This window comes from Rhinichthys klamathensis, unplaced genomic scaffold, assembly GCF_029890125.1.
Source record: "Rhinichthys klamathensis goyatoka isolate OS25496 unplaced genomic scaffold, OSU_Roscu_1.1 h1tg000238l_1, whole genome shotgun sequence".
Lineage (NCBI taxonomy): Eukaryota > Metazoa > Chordata > Actinopteri > Cypriniformes > Leuciscidae > Rhinichthys > Rhinichthys klamathensis.
In genome coordinates this window covers 166,177-183,888 of record NW_026606761.1, presented here as the reverse complement: position 1 = coordinate 183,888, position 17,712 = coordinate 166,177, and the positions used below count along the sequence as shown (strand labels likewise).

At 41.2% G+C, this 17,712-nt stretch overlaps 1 protein-coding gene across 1 annotated transcript in view; it reads right to left on the bottom strand.

Annotated features, from left to right (window-relative positions):
• Positions 1-1,289: 1,289 nt before the first annotated feature.
• Positions 1,290-17,712, bottom strand: part of LOC130100309 (dedicator of cytokinesis protein 2) — a gene marked incomplete at its 3' end in the record, with an annotated part of 37,755 nt that continues 21,332 nt past the window's right edge. Inside the window, exons 14-19 of the mRNA XM_056265714.1 lie at positions 15,949-16,047; positions 13,775-13,847; positions 12,833-12,936; positions 5,090-5,276; positions 1,469-1,566; positions 1,290-1,386 (exon numbers count right to left, since the gene is read on the bottom strand). Coding sequence (XP_056121689.1) covers positions 1,290-1,386; positions 1,469-1,566; positions 5,090-5,276; positions 12,833-12,936; positions 13,775-13,847; positions 15,949-16,047 — 658 coding nt within the window. The remainder of the gene's footprint in view (positions 1,387-1,468; positions 1,567-5,089; positions 5,277-12,832; positions 12,937-13,774; positions 13,848-15,948; positions 16,048-17,712) is intronic.

Sequence of the window (17,712 nt, the reverse complement as noted above, 5' to 3'; positions counted from 1 at the left end):
GTGAGTGAGTGAGTGAGTGAGTGAGTGAGTGAGTGGGTGGGTGGGTGGGTGGGTGGGTGGGTGGGTGGGTGAGTGAGTGAGTGAGTGAGTGGGTGGGTGGGTGATGTGAGTGAGTGAGTGAGTGAGTGGGTGGGTGGGTGAGTGAGTGGGTGGGTGGGTGGGTGGGTGGGTGGGTGAGTGGGTGAGTGAGTGGGTGGGTGGGTGGGTGGGTGGGTGAGTGAGTGAGTGAGTGGGTGGGTGGGTGGGTGGGTGGGTGAGTGAGTGAGTGGGTGGGTGGGTGAGTGAGTGAGTGAGTGGGTGGGTGGGTGGGTGAGTGAAGTGAGTGGGTGGGTGGGTGGGTGGGTGGGTGGGTGAGTGAGTGAGTGAGTGAGTGAGTGAGTGAGTGAGTGAGTGAGTGAGTGAGTGGGTGGGTGGGTGAGTGAGTGAGTGAGTGAGTGGGTGGGTGGGTGGGTGAGTGAGTGAGTGAGTGAGTGGGTGGGTGGGTGGGTGAGTGAGTGAGTGAGTGAGTGGGTGGGTGGGAGGGTGAGTGAGTGAGTGAGTGAGTGGGTGGGTGGGTGAGTGAGTGAGTGAGTGAGTGGGTGGGTGGGTGGGTGAGTGAGTGAGTGAGTGGGTGGGTGGGTGGGAGGGTGAGTGAGTGAGTGAGTGAGTGAGTGAGTGGGTGGTGAGTGAGTGAGTGGGTGGGTGGGTGAGTGAGTGAGTGAGTGGGTGGGTGGGTGGGTGAGTGACTGAGTGGGTGGGTGGGTGGGTGGGTGGGTGAGTGAGTGAGTGAGTGAGTGAGTGAGTGAGTGAGTGTGAGTGAGTGAGTGAGTGGTGGGTGGGGTGAGTGAGTGAGTGAGTGAGTGGGGTGGGTGGGTGGGTGGGTGAGTGAGTGAGTGAGTGGGTGGGTGGGTGGGTGGGTGAGTGAGTGAGTGATGTGAGTGAGTGAGTGAGTGAGTGGGTGGGTGGGTGGGTGGGTGAGAGAGTGAGTGAGTGAGTGAGGTGAGTGAGTGAGTGAGTGAGTGAGTGAGTGAGTGAGTGAGTGAGTGAGTGAGTGGGTGGGTGGGTGAGTGAGTGATGGTGAGTGAGTGAGTGAGTGAGTGAGTGAGTGAGTGAGTGAGTGAGTGAGTGAGTGAGTGAGTGAGTGAGTCTGTGTGTGTGTGTGTGTGTGTGTGTGTGTGTGTGTGTGTGTGTGTGTGTGTGTGTGTGTGTGTGTGTGTGTGTGTGTGTGTGTGTGTGTGTGTGAGTGTGTGTGTGTGTGTGTGTGTGTGTGTGTGTGTGTGTGTGTGTTGTGTGTGTGTGTGTTTGGATGCTGCTTACCAGAGCGTCAAACACCAAAATATCATAGTCATCAGTCTGAGAATGTTCCATCATGATGTTGAACAGGGCGTCCAAAGTGTCCTGCAGGAACTGCACACACACACACACACACGCGTAAACTAATGTGCATACCAAGCTACAGATGCTCATGTGTAATTTGAGTGCAACACACCTTCACAACCTCCTCTCCATCAATGAGTTTGAGCTCTTGTAGGTTTTGCTTCAGCATTTCAGGACGAGTCCTCCACTTCAGCAGACCCAACAAACCCACTGAGAAACAGAGACAGTGTAACCGCAACTGACTCTTAATTACGAGGCATTAATGAATCTGTTTAGTTCATGTGTTTAGCAGTGAATATGTCCGTGTGTGTTCGTTCGTTAGGGTTGCATTGTGATGGATGTTTCCGGAAGATTCATTAGCGTGATTAACGGGCTTTCTCAAGAACAGCTGTTACAGCACACCTGCGTCTGTGTGTGTGTGTGTGTGTGTGTGTGTGTGTGTGTGTGTGTGTGTGTGTGTGTCCGTGTCCTTAAAGGGGCCTCAAGACAAAAGTCATTTAACAATGTGTGTGTGTGTGTGTGTGTCCTTAAAGGGGCCTCAAGATAAAAGTTATTCAACAGTGTGTGTGAACGTGTGTGTGTGTGTGTGTGTGTGTGTGTCCATGTCCTTAAAGGGGCCTCAGGATAGAAGTCATTCAACAGTGTGTGTGTGTGTGTGTGTGTGTGTGTGTGTGTGTGTGTGTCCGTGTCCTTAAAGGGGCTTCAAGATAAAAGTCATTCAACAATATTCAACAACTTTAGCAAGTAAAAGTCTTTTAGTGTAATTGTACAAACGTCCTCCTTCAGCTCGTGCTTTACGTGTCTCTGCTGTGAAATCTGCACTGATTTTTAAACAAAGTAAATATAAGAAGAACTTTGATGTTGTTAATATTTCAAGATGAACACTTACTGTAGGTTTACTTGATTATCCATACGTCATTTTATAGTAAATTCATGTTAAAATGTGAGTATTAAATATGATCATCAGGTTTATTTGTTATCTCTCAATCATCATTGTATTGCATTATGTTTTATAATTATATGTTAATTTATACTTTAAACTTTACAAAGCTTTAATCATAAAAATAAGCATTTCAAATTTCATCTTACTAAGACATATTATCGGTAGATATGATGACTGATATTTATATGCATGTAATGTAAGTAGTCTGCTATACTGTTATTAAGTCTCATCAGAATTTGATCAGATTTTTTTGGTCCATATAAATATCAGCATCTGCACTAAATTGCATATTTTTGCCTCTGAATAAAACTGATCTGTTTTTCCTCCTCGAGTTTGAGCTCCATATTCTCACTATATCATATGAGCCATAAAAGCCTGATGCATCAAATATGATACTAAACAAAAAAAAACATATGCAAAATATTTCTTTTAGATTTTGCCTGTAGGCTCAATAAACTGTTCCATTACAAAAAAAATAAAAAATTCTGACTATTATTGTATATGTCAGGCTTTGCATGGTTTGTATATACATTTTTAAATTGACTGTATTTACTTTCTTTCTTAACAATAAGACATTCCTGGTCTTTTTGTGAATCAGTGCATGTTATTGTAAAACGTTGTTTGTCTGGTCATCTTCCATCACAGTGTAATAACCTGCTTTGAAATGACTTTCCTTTTCAACCAATGTCATATCGAGACCTCTTATTTTTCAACTTCCTGTCATGTAGAAACACTTTTCACAACCTGATGAATAAAATCCTGCCCTACATGTTTTTCCTCCCTGAATATCTTTTTTTTCACTTGGAAATTCATTACATTACAGAAGTGAAATGGACTGTGAATGTCGTTTCATTCAGGATATAAAAGCTACTTTTCCCCATCCCCCCAACACACACACACACACACACACACACGTCTGGTTCGATATCTTTGTGGGGACTCTCCATAGACTTGATGGATTTTATACTGTCCAAACAGTATATTCTCTCCCCTTAAACCTAAACCTAAACCTACCCATCACACACACACACACTAACCCGACCCCTAAACCTACCCATCACACACACACACACACACACACACACACACACACACACCAACCCGATCCCTAAACCTAGCCATCACACACACACATACACACACTAACCCGACCCCTAAACCTACCCATCACACACACACACTAACCCGACCCCTAAACCTACCCATCACACACACACACACACACACACACACACACACACACACACACACACACACCAACCCGATCCCTAAACCTAGCCATCACACACACACACACACACACACACACTAACCCGACCCCTAAACCTACCCATCACACACACACACACACACACACACACACACACACACACACACACACACACACACACACCCGATCCCTAAACCTAGCCATCACACACACACATACACACACTAACCCGACCCCTAAACCTACCCATCACACACACACACACACACACACACACACACACACACACACACACACACACACACCAACCCGATCCCTAAACCTAGCCATCACACACACACACACACTCACACACTAACCCGACCCCTAAACCTACCCATCACACACATACCAACCCGATCCCTAAACCTAGCCATCACACACACACACATACACACACTAACCCGACCCCTAAACCTACCCATCACACACACCAACCCGATCCCTAAACCTACCCATCACACACACACCAACCCGATCCCTAAACCTAGCCATCACACACACACACACACACACTAACCCGACCCCTAAACCTAGCCATCACACACACACACACACACACACTGACCCGACCCCTAAACTTACCCATCACACACACACACACACACACACACACACACACACACACTAACCTGACCCCTAAACCTATCCATCACACACACACACTAACCCGATCCCTAAACCAACCCATCACACACACACACTAACCCGACCCCTAAACCTACCCAACACACACACACACTAACCAAACTCCTAAACCTACCCATCACACACACACACACACACACACACACACACTAACCCGACCCCTAAACCTACCCATCACACACACACACTAACCAAACTCCTAAACCTACCCATCACACACACACACTAACCAAACTCCTAAACCTACCCATTACACACACACACTAACCCGACCCCTAAACCTACCCATCACACACATACACACACTAACCCGACCCCTAAACCTACTCACACACATACACACACACACACACTAACTCGACCCCTAAACCTACCGATCACACACACACACACACACACACACACACACACACTAACCCGACCCCTAAACCTACCCATCACACACACACACACACTAACCCGACCCCTAAACCTACCCATCACACACACACACACACACACACTAACCCGAGCCCTAAACCTACCGATCACACACACACACACACACACTAACCCGACCCCTAAACCTACCGATCACACACACACACGCACACACACACACACACTAACCCGACCCCTAAACCTACCCATCACACACACACACACACTAACCCGACCCCTAAACCTACCCATCACACACACACACACACTAACCCGACCCCTAAACCTACCCATCACACACAACTTTCTGCGTTTTTACATTTAAAAAAAAAAAAAAAAATTCTGTATGATTTATAAGCTTGTGTTCCTCAATTTAGGTCTACAGTGACACGAGTCCCCATGAGTCTGTGTGCATTCAGGTTTAAGTCTCCACTGGGGTAGAAACACACACACACACACACACACACACACACCGTTCTGCGTGAGTTTGGTGGAGCAGACGAGTGTTGCAATGGTGAAGATGTCTCTGGAGCTGAACGACAGGCCGCCCACACTACTGGAGCTGCGCATCAGCGTCGCCCCCTTGTGGCTGTCAGGGTTACTGCGCTCCGACGGCAGGGACAGGTACGAGCTCACCTCCTCCATACGCTTACTGTCACCCTACAGACACACAGAGGAGAGACGCAGCAAGGCCATGTTTGTTTGTTAACATGTGAATTAAGTGATTAGCTTAACTGCCATCCACCATATTATCTATGGAGGCCAAAACCTGCAGAAATTAAAAATAAGCACCCAGACACCCAGTGGACGGTATATGGTTTCTGGTATAATGCCTGTTTATTTTGTAATTACAGAGAAATCTTGTTAAGTTGATCATAAACCGAATGCACCAAAGGTCTATACGATCTACTTAACAGAAAACACGGCCCTGGATTGTTTAATTAATAATAAATGATGGAAAAAAGAAATAAAAAAAAAAAGAAATCTGGATTAAATTAAATTAAAAATTTGTTATATTATTCTATCAAGTTATTTATCGCTTTATTTATTTCTCTACTATTATATTATATTATAGTATATTATTTATTTATTATTTTCTGCAGGTTTGGGCCTCCATAACAATGAGACAAATTTTTATTCATTTGTAAAGTAAAGTCTACACTATAACTACAAAAATAACTGAACATTCTTAAATCAAGAAACACATTAAAGGGATAGTTCACCCAAAAATGATAATTCTGTCAGTAATTACTTGTTCCAACCCCGTAAGACTTTCGTTCATCTTCGGAAAAACAAATTAAGATATTTTTGATTAAATCTGAGAGCTGGATCACTCCTCCATAGACTGTTAGGTAATTGGATCTGTCGGCCCAGAAAAGTTAGTTAAAGACATTGTTAAAATAGTCCGAGTGACGACAGCGGCTCAATCTTAAGTTTATCAAGCGACGAGAATACTTTTTGTGCGCAAAAAACAAACAAAAATAACTTCGACTTTATTCAACTATTGATTTTCTTCCGTGTGGGCCTCTGAGTGAGTTCACAAGAGCAACACACACACACACACACAGTGGGTCTCTGAGTGAGTTCACAAGAGCAACACACACACACACACACACACACACACAGTGGGTCTCTGAGTGAGTTCACAAGAGCAACACACACACACACACACACACACAGTGGGTCTCTGAGTGAGTTCACAAGAGCAACACACACACACACACACACACACACAGTGGGCCTCTGAGTGAGTTCACAAGAGCAATACACACACACACACAGTGGGCCTGAGTGAGTTCACAAGAGCAACACACACACACACACACAGTGGGTCTCTGAGTGAGTTCACAAGAGCAACACACACACACACACACACACACACACACACACACACAGTGGGTCTCTGAGCGAGTTCACAAGAGCAACACACACACACAGACACAGTGGGCCTCTGAGTGAGTTCACAAGAGCAACACACACACACACACAGTGGGCCTGAGTGAGTTCACAAGAGCAACACACACACACACACACAGTGGGTCTCTGAGTGAGTTCACAAGAGCAACACACACACACACACACACACACAGTGGGTCTCTGAGTGAGTTCACAAGAGCAACACACACACACACACACACACAGTGGGTCTCAGAGCGAGTTCACAAGAGCAACACACACACACAGACACAGTGGGCCTCTGAGTGAGTTCACAAGAGCAACACACACACACACTTTCCCATCAAATGATCATGAGTGTCCTCTTCTCAGTTCTCGCGCATGCGTCGCGGCGCTCGTGAACTCACTCAGAGGCCCACTGTGTGTGTGTGTGTGTGTGTTGCTCTCATGAACTCACTCGAGGCCCACAGAGAAGGAAATGAAGAGTTGAATAAAGTCGTTATTTTTGTTCGTTTTTTGCGCACAAAAAGTATTCTCGTCGCTTGATAAACTTAAGGTTGAGCCGCTGTCGTCACTCGGACTATTTTAACGATGTCTTTAACTTTTTTTGGGCCGGCCAGTTTCAATCCCTTAAGAAGCCTATGGAGGAGTGATCCAGCTCTCAGATTTAATCAAAAATATCTTAATTTGTGTCCCGAAGATGAACGAAAGTCTTACAGGGTTGAACAACATGAGGGCGAGTAATTACTGACAGAATTGTAATTTTTGGGTGAACTATCCCTTTAACCCCCTGGGGTCGCCTATCGCGCCGGCGCGATTGTCTCGCTTTTTTTCTTATCAGTGTAAAAGAGACTCAAAATACTCGGTTAATTTTGATCTTACATATAAGTGTTGTACATCATTAGATCCTGTTAAGTTTCTATTTTTTTTGTGGATACTCATAATAAAAACAAAGTGTTGTGCTTTTCACCAAATAAAGAAAAACAAACATGATGCGAGTTCTGCGTTCTCTCTGTCAGTGAAGTCCATTCTGAAACGCGTCCTAAGATTAACTGTAACTCCGCGATTACTTGTCACACAGGCACGAGAGGTTTTTCTTTATGAAGCTTAAATTCTCTTCTTTTAAATGAAGTAAATTATATAAAAAACAAATATTCTCAGTTTATGCAATCTGAAAAGAGAGTGCTGTCAGTATTTTTTTCCCCCAGCTCATTACACTTCATTACGCGTTAATCTGACACGCCCACGGAGGACGCGCGCTATTCAAACGCAAATGTCGAGGCAAGCCATGACAATGCCCACATCAGCCGTTCCACCGCGGCGGTAAAATGTGTGGTGTATTTGCTGCCTTTTACCGCTAAGAGGCGCTACAATCATAGACTCTGAAAAGTGTTCGTTTATTCCGGTTTATTCTCTCTAATGTGTAATCTGCTGCCGCACCGCGCTGATTCAGAGCGATTGAAAGCTGGTAGCAGAAGAATTCAACAAGTGAAATGTAGTTAAAATAATTCATAATCACAATACTGAAATTAGGCTACTGAAATGTAATTGAATAAATAATGAAAACATTTCAACATAAAACATTGCAATAAAAACATTTAGGCTACATCAATGAGGCTTACAACTTTAACAGCGTACAGACGGTAGCTCAGTGGTTAACGCAACAACACGAGCTTCGAGGAACTTCAATCGACCCAAGATCGAATCTCAATGTAGCATACATGTTGTTAACCGATGTTGTCCTACAGCGTTTATATTTTACCACCTTGATGCTTAAATAGGTAACTGTTTATAACTGTTTACTTATTTAAAGTCAAGAGTTTTGTTTAATTATCATTACAACATAAATTTGCTACATTCCTGTAGAACCGCAGCCGCTGCACAAACGACAAAAACTGATGAAGGAAGATTGTCAGCCGATTGCATCAGAAAATGAAAATGAAGAAGCTCGTCTTTAGTCTGCTAAATTATTGTGTAGCCTAATGTAAAAGAACACAAAAATTACTTATGTTTGAAACCAAGTTCGAACATTTCAAGGTTTAAATAAAGTGTCGGGACAGTTATTTTTTTATTTAAAACAGGGTTGCATCGGTTTAGAGTTTATTTCTTTTGCGATGCAAAATAAGAAACACTAGGCTAATCTTATTCTTGCGACATTTTAAATTCGTATTGCCAAAGAAATTACAGCTAAATTAAACAATTAAAACAGTACAAAACGAAAATTGTCCAAAGAAACATATTTAAATTAAAAACATGCGTTTCTCTTTGCCTCTCTCGCGCTGGATCTCTTTTTAACAAGTTTATTTAGTCTCCCTCGCTCTGATAATACTACTGTATATGTCGCTGCGTGTCAGCCATACAAATCACGAAAAAATTATTTAGCCTTTAATTGTTGCTTCAAAGACACAGCATGCCTTGTTGAATTCACCTTACAATAACTTCAATTGAAATTTTGTGTGAAAAAAAAAACTTTAAATAGGCTACAATAAATAAACTACAATATTTATAATTTAATAAAATATGGGGCCTACATTTGGACACAGATTTATCCTTACAATAATTTTGCCTGCTCATCAGGCTGGCTATCCGACACTCTCCATATGAAAGAGGAACATTAACACCTTTGTCCAGCAACTGTCCCTCCAACCCCCCACAGGCTATCGGAGTCTGAGGCTGACTTAACACAAAGAGAAGTCGCAATTCACACTTAAATCGCTATTCTAGACAGTGTTGATAATGAAGGAATTAAATGGAATTACATGTAGCCTGATATTTCTGTCATAAAAGTTTATTACTAAATATTTCATTATTTCAATAATTGATGAAATAAAACTGGTTTGGGGCAGCTTTTTCCAAGCAAAACTAAATATAATCTGAAAAAACGCTTGTTAATTTGTTGTCATGACATCTTTGGATCCTTACAACCAGGCATGCAATTTGTGAATTAAGTTTTTATTTGATTTTGTATTATTCAAATAAATATCGAAACACGGTGCTTCGTGGTAATGCTGCTAAATTAAATAACATTTATAGAACAATTATGAACTTAAATGAAACAATATCGCAACATTTCGACAAATACATTATTTGATCTGTTTTTACATTTTAATTCAGGGCGATTTAGCCTACATTTAATGAGAGCGAGATTTTCACCCTTGTCTTGTCATTTTCTCATTGGGAAGCGCTTACATTACATGTTTGAGTAGATCCTCTGTTCCTCTAGTTTTCATATGGATTAGCCTATAATCAGATAACATTTATTAGCCTAAATATTTAGACATTTAAAGGCTTTAGACATAGCCGATTTCTTATCGTGACTGAGCTGAAGTGGCTTTCGGTTCATTTTTGTGACGCGCAGTTCCCGGAGACAGAGACGACAGATAGCCTATACTGTTTTTGTCGTTAGCCTAATATGAATACAAGTTTACAGTTTTGAACGATGTAAGCTACTCTACTCTTATCTGTATGACCAAAAAATTACGGAGTCGCCTACTAAGTTATTTTAGCTGTAATAATGAGAAAAATAAATTAATCTAAATGAACGCGCCGCCGTGTTTGTCGAACACTAACTCACCATGCCAGAATAAAACCCGACTTTAGAAAAATGCATAGGGCCACTCGGCGTGGTGTGCCAAAACACTTAATTATAAACTTCAATATTTCATTCAAAATAATCTCAACACGCTTTGTGAAATTTGAAAAGCCGTGCATGCATTAAGGCCACTGGAACTAATGAACAACTGAAACGCTGGTTTTGATTTTATTGTTTGTCGTTTAAACGTGCCTGTTGCATATCTCTATTTTATATATTTGATATTGGTGAAGTAGCCTATAGCATTGATTAGCTGTGGAGGGAGGGGTGTGGGGATTAAAATAATTCAGCAGAAGCAGGGATGTTTAGACCAGAAGGAAATCACAATCCCCCCTGGCAAATCACACTTTACTTAAAACCATGTTTTTAAAAACTCTAGGTTAGGGAACAGACCTCTCTGCCATGCGCGCGCACGGTTTGGAGCACAATATCTGTCTCGCATGCACGCTCGCTCTAGATAGATTACGGGATATTTTAACTAATTTGCGGTAGGCCTATAATAACTAGTCGATCACGAGTGGCTCAACAGGTATCTATAGATAAACTATATCCTTCAGGAATTTGACCGACCGGGTTGACACTTCAGCGTGAGAAATCGGGGGTGTGGCATGAGAGCCTGGAATAAAAAAAAATATATATATATAGCCTATATATATAGGCCATATATAATTAATTTTTTTACAGAACTGCTTTTGAAATTACGATTGGTAGCCTATTATTATACAGATGCAAAGTCGTTCTGTTGGATACTATTTTGTTTTTTTGTATTTTTACTTAGTGTAAAATGGAAATGCATGATAATTGTATTTTATAAATATAAGCACAAAAAAAAAACTGTATGGTGTAACAGAGTTTTAGAGCTAGACAAATCTCTTTGCAATAATAAATATAAAATATACAGCAGACCATGTTTGTGCGGGATTTGAACCCGTGTCATCTTGATGATGAACCGTTAGTTCTACCGCTCAGCTATGAATTTTCTCACTGAGAAATACCCAAACGTCTGTTTCTGACATGAGCGAGAAAACGTTTTGTCTTTAGCCTGTGAGAGTGTAGGCCTACTTTAGCCTTTTAAAGTTTTAAAAGATTATATCTTATCTGTATGACCAACAATTTGTTGTAGGCTTATTTGGAAATTACCATAACTTGTAGTATTTCATCCTTAGGCTACTGTTAATAGACATTAGCCCCACTTACGTTTTGCTAAATGTCCCTTTGCGCCACCTGGCGGTCATTTCGCGAACGACTTTACAATGCGACTGGTTTATTTTTACCGCGGTGGATGACTAAAAATGGTATGTGGATGGCTAAAAGGTGTGACTATAAATGTGCTTTTGGCTTTCATTTAAATTTTGATTGTTTGTATATATATATATATATATATATATGTGTGTGTGTGTGTGTGTGTGTGTGTATAAACATTTATTTATTTATATACACTACCGTTCAAAAGTTTGGGGTCGGTACGATTTTAAATACTTTTAAAAGAATTCTCTTCTGCTAACCATGGCTGCGCTTATTTGATTAAAAATACAACAAAAATCAGTTATAGTATTAAATATTATCTCCAGTGTAAATCAGCTGTTTTCTGTGTGAATATATAGTAAAGTGTAATTTATTCCTGTGATCAAAGCTGAATTTTCAGCATCACCAGTGTCAGGGTCTTCAGTGTCAAATGATCCTTCACAAATCAGTATAATATGAGGATTTGATGCTCAAGAAACGTTTATTATTATTATCAATGTTGAAACAGTTGTTGGTCTGTCAGTTGTACAGTTTTTTTGTTTGTTTTAGGATTCTTTGATGAATAGGAAGTTCAAAAGACTTTTGTAACATTATAAATGTCTTTACTGTCACTTTCGATCAAATTAATTATTCCTTGATAAATAAAAGTATTGTTTTCTTTCCTCCAAAAAATAAAAATAAAATTCTCACTGACCCCAAACTTTTGAAAGGTAGTGTATATATATTGTCCTTGCATTCTTTCTTGTGTGACACCCCTGAATGAAAGGCTCATTAGTATGCAGACTGCTCAGGTGAGAACTGCCTAATTATTCATGAGGGGGTTGGGCCGTTCCGCCCATCCGCATATTGCCTTTGCAAACAAAAAAATGTTTTTCACAATTTAAAACAATCTATTGTTTTATGTGAATGATAAGGCAGAATGATTTTCAGATCAATTTGAAGCAAAAACTCTAGGCGACAACATCCACTAGTCAAAAGTCTTGTGGACAAATATTTAGTATGTTATTTGTGGCCTTATATTATGAACTTTATTTTTTAGTTTTTTCAATAACCACGCATAAACAATATTCTCTCAAAAATATAAACATGTACATACATGTTGCTCACATATTATGGTAGCCCTGTGTGTGCTATATAGAGTGTAATTTCACCTGTGCCATTAATATGTTTATAAGCAACTGAAAAAAGCACAAATGTCAGAGCATGCCAAAACATCTCAAGGACCCCGAAAACACCTCAGACCCCAGAGGGTTAAGATATGAATGTGTGTATGATTGGTAAACCTTCTGCATATCAGTTGTAAAGACTATTAAATGAGGCTTCACATTTTTTAATCTCATTACTGCATCGTTTAACCCTATCTAAAATAATTATATAAAAAATAAATGCAGATAAAAAAGCTTTGCAACATCACAAACCCCATGTCCGATTAATGCAAACACTTTTTGTCCCCCGTGAGCCTCTGTAAGTGTGTGTTTCTGACCTTAAAGACGGTGAGCTCATGTATGCCATCTCTCAGAACGGTTCCGTCTTCCTTCATCAGACGCACAAACGCCATCGCGAAGTTCCTTTCACTCTTGTCCTTCGCTGCATAGCACAAATCACACATTTATTCATATCTGAATTCACTTCCGCTAACATTCAAAATCATATCTAGTAGTATATGACAGACTGGACATGAAGAGTCTAAATTATAGTTATGTGGCTTTTAATTCGATAGCTTTGAGCTCATCTATATGCTAGTGCATCAAAACATTAGCTATGTTTACATCCAAAGTTGCAATTTTAACTTATGCGCAAAATTGGAATATCAGTCACGTCTTTTTTGATGCACATCGATGAATGTATTCGGTAAATACGACTAAATGCGCATTTTTACAATTTATGTGCATCTTGGTATTTCCATCCAGCATTTTTTTTATGCAATATTCTAAAATGCGCATAAAAATAGGTGGATGGAAAGTTGGAAACAGAGATGACTCATGTTTCATTGCACAGATTTCTGTCCAATCACACGCTCTCTAGAATGAGGAAGCCCTCCCCTTTAGGAAGTTGTTTTTTAATCAGCTGAAGTTTAATTGAGATTGTTAACTGATTAAAGTTAACATAAAATTATGAATTGATAATCACAATATTTTATATTTATTAAGATATTAAAAGGCTTATTAAATAGTCTTCACTTAAAAAAAAAAAAAAAACTATGTAAGCTTGTTTCTGCCAGGGAATTAAAAAGGTAAATGTGACGTTTTATCTCACATTCTGAGGTTTTTGTTTAGAATTGTGAGATATAAACTCAGAATTCTGAGTCAAATAGTCAGAATTGAAAGTTATAAACTTGCAATAGCAAGAAAAAAAAACGTTTTTTTATTTTTTTATTCCATGACAGAACAAGCTTCCATACAGAGCATTACTGTGTGAAACTTACACTCCTGTGAGGATCGATGACGAAACATGAAGCGCAGGTGTATTCTGGGCATCTCCTCCAGAGGAATCGCCACCTACAGGCCGGAGGAAAGCATTACTACACACAGACTGACACCAAGCAGGAGAATAGAAAGATGGTGACCTTTGACCTTTGACTGCAGTTTCACACACATATACACACTAACCCGACCCCTAAACCTACCCATCACACACACACACACACACACACACACACACACTAACCCGACCCCTAAACCTACCCATCACACACATACACACACACTAACCCGACCCCTAAACCTACCCATCACACACACACACACACACACACACACACACACACACACTAACCCGACCCCTAAACCTACCCATCACACACATACACACACACTAACCCGACCCCTAAACCTACCCATCACACACATACACACACACTAACCCGACCCCTAAACCTACCCATCACACACATACACACACACTAATCCGACCCCTAAACCTACCCATCACACACATACACACACACTAATCCGACCCCTAAACCTACCCATCACACACATACACACACTAATCCGACCCCTAAACCTACCCATCACACACATACACACACACTAATCCGACCCCTAAACCTACCCATCACACACATACACACACACTAATCCGACCCCTAAACCTACCCATCACACACATACACACACACTAATCCGACCCCTAAACCTACCCATCACACACATACACACACACTAACCCGACCCCTAAACCTACCCATCACACACATACACACACACTAATCCGACCCCTAAACCTACCCATCACACACATACACACACACTAACCCGACCCCTAAACCTACCCATCACACACATACACACACACTAACCCGACCCCTAAACCTACCCATCACACACATACACACACACTAATCCAACCCCTAAACCTACCCATCACACACGTACACACACACACACTAACCCGACCCCTAAACCTACCCATCACACACACACACACACACAACACACACTAACCCGACCCCTAAACCTACCCATCACACACACACAAACACTAACCCGACCCCTAAACCTACCAATCACACACACACACACACACACACACACACACACACACACACACACACACACACACACACACACACTAACCCGACCCCTAAACCTACCAATCGAACACACACAAACACTAACCCGACCCCTAAACCTACCAATCACACACACACAAACACTAACCCGACCCCTAAACCTACCCATCACACACACACACACACACACAAACACTAACCCGACCCCTAAACCTACCAATCACACACACACAAACACTAACCCGACCCCTAAACCTACCAATCACACACACACACAAACACTAACCCGACCCCTAAACCTACCAATCACACACACACACACACACACACACACACACTAACCCGACCCCTAAACCTACCAATCACACACATGCACACACACTAACCCGACCCCTAAACCTACCAATCACACACATGCACACACACTAACCCGACCCCTAAACCTAGCCATCACACACACACACACACACACTAACCCGACTAGGACCCTAGTTTTTGAATGTACTACCACTATTGTATAGCACTTATTATTTAATTCTGTATTTGTATTAAACATTTTTCGGAATGATTTAAATGCGGTCCTGAAACGGCATCATCCAGGGCTGCGTTTCCAGATAGCGATGGATCTCAGGACTTACGAGCATTTTCAAGTCCTGCTAAAGCTACAACGGTTTTGGGAAACGGCCCGTAAGTCTCAGATGATTCGTGCGATTGTTTTTACGATCTACTTAGGCTTACGATGCCTCTGGGAAACGCAGCCCAGTATTGCAGGATTACACTATAGGGGGATTATTACTATTTACACTTTAGAAATAAAAAATAGCATCAACATAAACCCATATTTAATTTTTTTATGCATTTTACTGGTCTAATTGTGAAAAATGTTGCTCTTATTTATGAACCTTCTCTCCAAATCCTCTGGCTTCATTTATGGATGGATAAAGTGATTGGATGGATAGAATGTGTGAATGAAATCAAGTCATGCCTGACATTTTTCTAGTTGAACATCAACCATAAACGTCATAAAATGGAGGGAAAATAGGGTGTGAATGCTGTTTAATGCTCAATATCTCGGTCTCTCTCACCTTAAAAGTCTCCATCCAGCGAGGTTGTTTGATCTGGTAGTAAATGACTGACCTATACTCGTTCACAGGCCGATCTCCAGCTCCCAGACAGATCGAGTTCTGTACGACACAAGACAGCTGTCAATCAACACCGGAAACACTACCATAATCAGAATATTTCCTCGTCTAATTTATCGGCTGACCTTTGACCTATCGTTACGAATATATACACTCACCGGCCACTTTATTAGGTACCCCATGCTAGTAACGGGTTGGACCCCCTTTTCCCTTCAGAACTGCCTCAATTCTTCGTGGCATAGATTCAACAAGGTGCTGGAAGCATTCCTCAGGGAGTTTGGTCCATATTGACATGATGGCATCACAAAGTTGCCGCAGATTTGTCGGCTGCACATCCATGATGCGAATCTCCCGTTCCACCACATCCCAAAGATGCTCTATTGGGTTGAGATCTGGTGACTGTGGAGGCCATTTTAGTACAGTGAACTCATTGTCATGTTCAAGAAACCAATTTGAAATGATTAGAGCTTTGTGACATGGTGGAAGTAGCCATCAGAGTATGGGTACATGGTGGCCATTAAGGGATGGACATGGTCAGAAACAATGCTCAGGTAGGCCGTGGCATTTAAACGATGCCCAATTGGCACTAAGGGGCCTAAAGTGTGCCAGGAAAACATCCCCCACACCATTACACCACCACCACCAGCCTGCACAGTGGTAACAAGGCATGATGGTTCCATGTTCTCATTCTGTTTACGCCAAATTCTGACTCTAACATCTGAATGTCTCAACAGAAATCGAGACTCATCAGACCAGGCAACATTTTTCCAGTCTTCAACTGTTCAATTTTGGTGAGCTCTTGCAAATTGTAGCCTCTTTTTCCTATTTGTAGTGGAGATGAGTGGTACCCGGTGGAGTCTTCTGCTGTTGTAGCCCATCCGCCTCAAGGTTGTGCGTGTTGTGGCTTCACAAATGCTTTGCTGCATACCTCGGTTGTAACGAGTGGTTATTTCAGTCACTGTTGCCCTTCTATCAGCTCGAACCAGTCTGGCCATTCTCCTCTGACCTCTGGCATCAACAAGGCATTTCCGCCCACAGAACTGCCGCTCACTGGATGTTTTTTCTTTTTCGGACCATTCTCTGTAAACCCTAGAGATGGTTGTGCGTGAAAATCCCAGTAGATTAGCAGTTTCTGAAATACTCAGACCAGCCCTTCTGGCACCAACAATCATGCCACGTTCAAAGTCACTCAAATCAACTTTCTTCCCCATACTGATGCTCGGTTTGAACTGCAGGAGATTGTCTTGACCATGTCTACATGCCTAAATGCACTGAGTTGCCGCCATGTGATTGGCTGCTTAGAAATTAAGTGTTAACGAGCAGTTGGACAGGTGTACCTAATAAAGTGGCCGGTGGGTGTATATATAGCTATTAAAAAGTTATTTGAAAGGTGTTCATATATTGTAGGATTATACTATTGGGGCCGGATACATGAAGATTTTTTGAATACATTTTAAATGTATATATTTAAAATGTGAACATTTAAAATTACATATATATGTATATATATAAATTCTTGAAAATAATATTGCTATACGATTTGACATTTGAAAGTTATACATTTTGACCAAGATACTTTCAATAATAAATTGAGTAATAAATAAATAATTGAATTTAATAGATCATTAATAAACTTATAGAAATAGTTAAATGCATTTTGAATATATTTTAAATGTATACATTTAAATTTTTATATAAAAGTATCAT